The following is a 7,960-nucleotide window of genomic DNA, read 5'->3' on the forward strand; positions in this document are numbered from 1 at the left end:
GCAGTTTTTGGTTTGCGTCTTCAGGCTGTCAGAAATCATGGAAACAAAAAAAGTTTACTTTCAGCAGCCTGAAAGAGGTCAATGTCAGTGAAAAATCAATGATTTTGCCTGTTTGTGTGCCTCATGGAGAGAAAGTGATAGAGTGACATCTGGTAAATGTGCAGTAAGTTGCCAAAAGGAAACACTTACAACCTCGTCAGTTTAGTGAGAAATTTTAATGCATAGGTGGGAATGATACATTGCTCGAATTGAGTTTCTTTACAGGATATTGCTGGAAGAAAAGGTTGAAACTTTTTTCTTGTTTATGATAAAATATTTTAAAATTGTAATATATACAGCTTTGATTTTGTGCAATAAACACATTCTTTTATGAAAAGTGCTGACATTTTTGTGTGCTAATGCTCAGTGAGTATCCTCCATATTGCAAAAGTAAAACTTATCAAACCATTTCACTCTGATCTGATTTGTCTGGTATCAACAGGGGCTGATATCTTGGCACCACCACCTTCTCGATGGCATTAAGATGAAGCAATAAATACCGTCATAACATCCATATCTAATAGTAATTTCTCTTCCTTCATTCAGGACCTCAAATATTATCACTGTGGTTTTAAAAATGGGCCTAAAAACCCTGTATTATGAGTTTAAATTACACTACAACCATTTAGAACCCTCACTAGGAATTCTTGATGATGAAATAGTTCATCAGGAGGTGCACAAAGTGAAGCTTGCACTCCTGCTTTCCTCACTCTGTATCATTACTTCTCCCCTCAACTAACAATCTTTGCGAATCAATCATGGATTTTACTTTTTATTGTCCCTAAGTGGCTGGAATTTTGTCTTCCAAAAGGTGTCACTGTAGTCAGGTAAGTGGCAAATATGGAGCCCTTGGTGTGATTTGGCCACATTATTACCTTAAAAGAATGAACCTGTTATATGTATTTTAACTAAGCTTAGAACATCTTTACCTCATTCAGAAGAAAAAGTAAGAATTACTCAGTGAGACGATTCTTCAAATCTTTCAATCTTGGATAAGCATGCCTCCCACTTAATGAAATAGGCTTTTGTTTCAAATCTAATTGCGAGTTCCTCTCCTGCCTTGATGGTACTGGGCTGGACTGACAGCAGCTTCTCAGTACTTGCACAAACACCTTGCGGAACTGTTTAGAAGTCATGTTGTAAAGAAAAGGGTTGATTGCAGAACTGAGGTAGTAGAAAGTGTTGGTAATAGGTTGCATGATCAGATATGATCTGTAGTAATATTCAGTCCACTGAGTTTTGGATTTCATAGCCGTCATTATGCGCCTGGCTTGGAATGGAAGCCAACAAATGGCCAAGGCTGCAACGATGCATCCTGCACAGAAAAGCAATATGTTGTAACAGCACATTGCACCCATACCTAAATGACACTACTTGATTGCACTCTCTTTCTTAACAGCTTAGGCTTATATCCTGCAGTCACCATATTTGTTTTGTTTTGCATTTAATTTCTGATTTACTTTTGATTTTAAGCACTAAACCTGTATTGAATTTTTAAGAAGTTACGTTGTGGGCACTAATTTAAAACTGACTGTGATTGTGTTCTGATTAAATCAATTCATTACTCAATTATATACATGTTACAATCAAAGAATGGTTATGCAGACTGTTGGTGCTTGTCAGAGCCAGATCGTCAATATCTTTGGCATCTGAACTCTTACCCATGCATTCCACATCTTGAGAATACGCTAAAGGAGTGCCCCACAGTAGGCAAGGAAAGATACTGTACCTCACTCAAGACCCCTCAGTAATCAGATACAGAGCATGACTACCTGGGCTCCAAGCTTGGCTGACTTTGTGAAAGCTCTGATTAGTGAGCTATGTCACTGATTTCACAGGTGAAGCAGAAGGCTGAGTGTATAGTGAGCTAGGGTTGATGCCTTCAGGCATGGGTGCTAGCTATGTCACTCATTCCATTTGGATTTCTGAAGAAGTGTCTAAGCCCAAAACATCAGCCTTCCTGCTCCTCTGATGCTGCTTGGCCTGCTGTGATCATCCAGCTCTACACCTTGTTATCTCAGATTCTCCAGCATCTGCAGTTCCTACTATCTCTGCTCCCAATCGAAGCACACTTTTCCTGAAAATTGCAATTCTTATGTAAAACATCACAGGAGCTCAACCAGTGTATAAAATCAGACTGAGTAACAATACCACTAATAAACTATAAGTCCGTAAAATATAGGAGCAGGATTAGGTCATTCAGACCACTGAGTCTGCTCTGCCATTCAATCATGCCTCATATGTTTTTCAAAGCAATTCACCTGGCTTCTCCATGTAACTAATTTTCTTAATATGGGTGACACGGTGGCTCAGTGGTTAGCACTGCTACCTCACAGCGCCAGGGACCTGGGTTCAATTCCACCCTCGGGCAACTGTCTGTGTGGAGTTTGCACCTTCTCCCCGTGTCTGTGTGGGTTTTCTCTGGGTGCTCCGGTTTCCTCCCACAGTCCAAAGATGTGCAGGGTTAGGTGGATTGGCCATGCTAAACTGTCTGTCGTGTTCAGGGATGTGTAGCTTAGGTGGATTTTAGGGGAATGAATCTGGGTGGGATGCTCCAAGGGTTTGTGTGGACTTGCTGGGCCAAAGGGCTTGTTTCCACACTGTAGGGATTCTATTATTCCATGTAACTCCTTATTAATCAAGAACCTATCTATTTCTGTCTTAAATACACTTAATGATGTTACCTCCACAGCCTTCTGCAGCAGTGAGTTCCATATATCACTAACCTCTGACTGAAGAAATTCCTCCTCATCTCAGTTGTAAAGGGTCATCCCTTACTCTGAGGCTGTACCCTCAGTAGTAGTGTCTTCTTCTCATGGAAACATCTCCATGTCCACTCTATCAAGGCCTCTCAGAATTCTGTAAGTTTAAGTCAGATCCCCCGCATCCTTATAAACTCCAAGTACAGACTAAAAGTCCTCAGCTGTTGCACAAGTGAAAGCTCTTCATCCCGGGGATCATTTTTGTAAACCTCCTCTGGATTTTCTCCCACACCAGTACAACTTTCTTTAGATACAGGGCCCAAAATGTTCACAGTATTCCAAATGCAGTCTGACCACAGCCTCATAAGTACATCTCAGCACTTGTATTCTAACCCTCTTGAAATGAATGGTAACATTATATGTGCCTTCCTAATCATTAACTGAACCTGCATGTCAACTTTAAGAATCCTGAACTAGCACACCCAAGGCTCCTTGTGATTCAGGTTTCTGAAGCCTTTCTCCGTTTATCAATCCATGTCTCTATTCTTCCAACCACAGTGCATAACCTCATCCTTTCCCACACACTGCATCCACCTGACACTTCTTTGCCCACTTGCCTAACATGTCCAAGTCCTTTTGTAATCCCCACTTCCTAAACAGTACTTGTTCTTCCACTTATCTTTGTTGCTAAGTTGCAGATGGCACAATGTCCCCAGTTCCATTGTCCAGATCATTAATGTATATCGTGCATAGCTCTGGTCTCAACACTGACGCCAGGGAAACTCTACTAGTCAGTGGCTGCCATCCTGAAAAAGACCCCTATAATTCCTACTCTCTGCCTTCTGTCAGTCAGCCAATCCTCTAACCATTCCGGACCTTGCCCCTAACACCATGGGCCATTATCTTATTCAGCAGTCTCCTGTTTGGCACCTTGTCAAAGGCTTTCTGGAAATCCAAATTGATCACATTCACTGACTCTCCTTTGTCTAACTTGCTCATTATTTTCTCAAATAATTCCAACAGATTTTTTATTCATTCAGGGAATGAGGGGAATTGTTGGCTGTGCCAGCATTTACTGCCCATTGTTAATTACTCAGAGGGCAGTTAAGAGTCAACCACATGGAGTCACACGTGGGTCAGACCAGGTAAGGATGGCAGATTTCCTTCTCTAAAAGGACATGAGTGAACTAATTGGGTTTTTCTGATAATCGACAATGGTTCTATAGCCATCATTAGATATCGTGGCAGGATTTGAAACCAGGTCCCCAGCCCATTCCTGGGTATCAGATTAATAGTCTAGTGATAATACCACTAGGTTATTGCCTTGCCCTAGATTTGTCATGCTGGAGCTCCCCTTGATGAAGTTGCGCTTAGTCAGCTCTACTTTACCACACACTTCCAAGCACTCTTACCAAGGACTGAAGTGAGGCCAACCAACCTATAGTTTTCTGTCTTCTGCCTCCCTCCCTTCTTACATCCCTCCAGTTGTTTAGGGCCCTCCCTGACTCCAGTAGTTCATGAAAGTTCACTGCCAATGCTCCTACAGTCCTCTCAGCTATATCCCTCAGAATGCTTGGCTGTAGCCTGTCTTGGTCCAGGTTATTTGTCCCCCTACAGAGCTTTCAGCTTCCCCAGCACATTCTCTTAGAGATGGCCATTCCACTCACCTCTGCCCCCTGACACACTTGAAGTGCTGGTGTCTTCCACCATGAAAACTTGATGCAAAGTGACTATTCAGTTCCTCCACCATTATTACTTCTCCAGGCTCATTTTCCAATGTCCACTCTTGCCTCTCTCACCTTTTAGATACCTAAGAAAACTCTTGCAACTTTGTTTTAATTTACTAACTAGCTTACTCTCATATTTCATCTTCCCCTTCCTTATTGCTTTCTTCGTTGTGCCCTCTTCACCACATTGTTCGCATTTTTTTGCTGCTTTTGTGCTGTCCCTGACTTCCCTTGTCAGCTATGGTTGCCTCATCATCCCCTTGCTATGTTTATTCTTCCTGGGGATGAATATCCGCCGTGCCTCCTGAATTACCCCCAGAAACTCCTGCCATTGCTGTTCCATCATCTTCCCCACTAGGGTCCCCTACCCATCAACTCTGGCTAGCTCCTCCCACACGTCTTTGTAGTTTCCTTTACTCAATGGTAATACATTTACATCCGATTCAAGCTTCTCTCTCTCAAACTGCATTCTACCATATTATGATCACTGCTCCCTTGGGGTTTCTTCACATCAATGTCCCTAATCAGCTCTGCCTCATTAGACATCACGAAATCCAGAATCCAGCAAAAACCTTCCATCATGACTTCCAGTGAACTGTACTGTTTACAACCCATTGACTGACTCACTCAGTAAACAACAGTTTCTTTAAACACGAAATAAGAGCAAACAGTACTCATTCTGAAACTACACTAGTGCCTCCAAATCAAAGCAGGAGCATTTCTGCAGTGAAATGCAATGAATGGAGGACAGTGACACAGTAGAAGTGGCATTAAAATCAATCCCAGTCATATATGGACTCTGAACGTGACTGATAATCATAGACCATAAGAAAAAGGAATAGGAGCAGCTCATCTATCCCTTTGAATCTGCTCCACTATTCAATAGGATCATGGCTGATCCAACATTCCGCACATCCTCTTTCGTGCCCTTTCCCCGTGACCCTTGATTCCCCGACAAAAATCTCTCTCTCTCTCAGTCTGGACTCTACTCCCACAGCTCTCTGTGGCAAGGAGTTCAAAAAACTCACAACAGGCAGTCCCCGAGAACGAATGGGTTCCGTTCCAGTGTCCTTTGGCGATTTATAAGCAAGCCGGAACCCAACACAATGCGAGCAGCTCAAAACAACAAATGCTGCAGACCACAGCGGGTCAGACTGCATCCATGGAGAGAGAGCAAGCCAACGTTTCGCGTCTAGATGACTACAACAACCAGAGTCTAGAATGTAAAGCAGCTCTTCGTAACTACAGGAAACCTTCATGGGTCGGTTCTTTAAAATTACACCCCGGTGTAGGATCGCTTTCAAAAGTATGATCGTTTGTTAGTTCGTAAATTGGGGACCCCATGTAATGGTAAAATGCGTCAAATTTATTCAGAGATAGTAGGAACTACACTTCTCCAGAAGATGGGGCTATTACCACAAAAGTAATCCGAATGTTACTTATTCTTCTGTCCTCTAGATATGGTACTTTCATCTCCCTTTAGCTGTCACCATAAACACTATTTATTCCACATAATTTAAACAACGACGTCGGAGGTTGGCTAATTACTTAGAATGAAAAGTGCATTTGTATAGCGTTTTTCAGGGTTTCATGAATACTTCGTAACTTTCCTCACTTTTCTCATAGCCCTCGGCTCCCCCTCTTCCACAAGAAAAACCTCGAGATTTCTAAACACGAATTGCAGATTTCTCGACGTATACTCACCCAACAGCACCACATTTTGCCTCCTGATCTCTTTACACTTTGGTAGGAGCCCTCCTGTGGAGTTTACGCTGCTCAGTGCGACAGATACGGGTCGATGTTTGAGGAGGGTTTTAATCATCTGTTTACAGGTGAAAGCAACTAGCAAGAGAACCAGGATGTAGAGGGAAAATGAGATGAAGATCACCAGATCAAAGATAACCTTCCGTCCAGAAATGTTCGTGCAGATATACAGGGGTGGTAGTGGCTGGGGTCCACATGTGAAGGGCTTCCACGCATCTTCGACACCAATTGCAAAGGCAGCAGGCAGCCCAGTGATAACAGCCATTCCCCAAACCATGCCAATTAACTTCTTCGTTCTTGATGTTGCCATGACCTTGGCTTGCACCGGATGGCAGATAGCCAGATAACGTTCAAAACTAAACGCCAAGACATTGAATATGGTCGCGTAGCTGCATATCTCCCAGAGCAAATAGAAACCTTTGCAGCCAACATTCCCAATGGGCCAGGGATACGGGCACCAAATGATGCTGTACAACTCAATGGGTAGCCCCAGGGTTAGGGTGAGGAGATCTGAGCAAGCCATGCTGACCATGTGGCACCTTAAACTTCTCTGTATGCAGCGTTTACTCTTTAAGATCCAAATAACCCAGATTACCAGAAGGTTTCCGATCAGACCAGAAATTAAGATGGAACCGTATGTGACCGAGGTGACCACTTTAGCCTCTAAGCTCATCCGAATGGAGCTGGGAGCTTCTGAGCCCATCGTGGGGCACTGACCTCCTGCTCCTGTCCTGTTCATACAGAGCCCGGACAGACCCCTTCCCGATTGTAGAACAGCCTGTGCAGTGCCCCTGCCCGGGTTTCTCCGCCACAGGCCCGACTGAAATCTCAGTTCCTCAGGGTTGCTCTGATCTCCCCCCAACCGCAGGGGCCTCGGTGAAGTTTTGAGTAGGTTAAAGACCCTCGGTCACTTTCTGCCGCGGTCTGGATCCTACCCTCCGCCAAGGTCTCTCTGTCCTGGGGGATCCCTCTCGGCAGGGATCTCTCTGCCCCCCGCAGATCCCAACCGATCCCTCTGTCCCGGTACGCCTTCGATCAGCGGATCTCTGTCCCTCTGGCTCTATCCTGGGGAAGGTCTCTGCTGTGTCCCAGCGGGTTCTGCGCGATTCCTCGGTGTCAGCTGATCCCTGGGACCCACTGGGTCGGGGAAATGGCGGGAACTCTGAGGGAGGAGCTGCCGGGACTGGATCCTCAACGGCATCTTCCGTTCGCTTTCGTTTGCAATCTCAGGTGTTTTCCGCATCTCGTAACGACACTCGTTATTTTTTAAAAAAATTGATTTATTGGCTCTTTCAGTTCTTCATAAAAAAAAGAGAAACTATCGCAGCAAAAACCACCCTGAATGCCTCTCTCTGGAAGTTACGGTATAACTCCATTCAATAACTACCAAAATAAAGAAAAGGTGTCGAGTTTCCGCTTATTGGGGCAACAGAAGCCTGTTTGTTCCAGAGAATGCAATAAATGTTTTTGAAAGGAAAGCTGTGAGGAACAGGAGTGTGAGACTCGCTGAGCTGGTGTAGGCTCGGACCGGCTGAATGGCCTCCCTACATGCTGCATCTTGGGGTGATGCTAGTTACATTCAGCTTCTTCCAATGTCGCTCAGTACTAAGTCTGGGAAGTTATTGTAAGAAATGTCACACTCAGCGAGAGAGCGGCGGTGCCCGACGTGCTATCTGTCAACTCCGCTGGGTGTAAATCAACTCACCAATGTGGCAGTCATTCCTGGTG

The 7,960-nt window shown here is 44.3% G+C and overlaps 1 protein-coding gene across 1 annotated transcript; it reads right to left on the bottom strand.

Moving 5' to 3' along the window:
- Positions 1 to 233: 233 nt before the first annotated feature.
- Positions 234 to 7,345, bottom strand: LOC125466387 (G-protein coupled receptor 39-like). The gene is made up of 2 exons (XM_048560819.2): positions 6,173 to 7,345; positions 234 to 1,354 (listed from the first exon to the last, which is right to left on the bottom strand). Exons 1-2 carry the CDS (start codon positions 6,969 to 6,971, stop codon positions 993 to 995), a joined length of 1,161 nt encoding a protein of 386 aa, XP_048416776.1. The 5' UTR covers positions 6,972 to 7,345; the 3' UTR covers positions 234 to 992.
- Positions 7,346 to 7,960: the final 615 nt, after the last annotated feature.

This window comes from Stegostoma tigrinum, chromosome 31, assembly GCF_030684315.1.
Source record: "Stegostoma tigrinum isolate sSteTig4 chromosome 31, sSteTig4.hap1, whole genome shotgun sequence".
NCBI lineage: Eukaryota > Metazoa > Chordata > Chondrichthyes > Orectolobiformes > Stegostomatidae > Stegostoma > Stegostoma tigrinum.

What these genes read in the sequence shown, in the direction of transcription:
- LOC125466387 (XM_048560819.2), bottom strand. Translation starts at nt 6,971, where the DNA reads ATGAACAGGACAGGAGCAGGAGGTCAGTGCCCCACGATGGGCTCAGAA. An exon ending in GCAAAATGTGGTGCTGTTGG is followed by an intron (nt 1,355 to 6,172) that starts GTGAGTATACGT and finishes TTTTCTGTGCAG; the next exon opens with GATGCATCGTTGCAGCCTTG.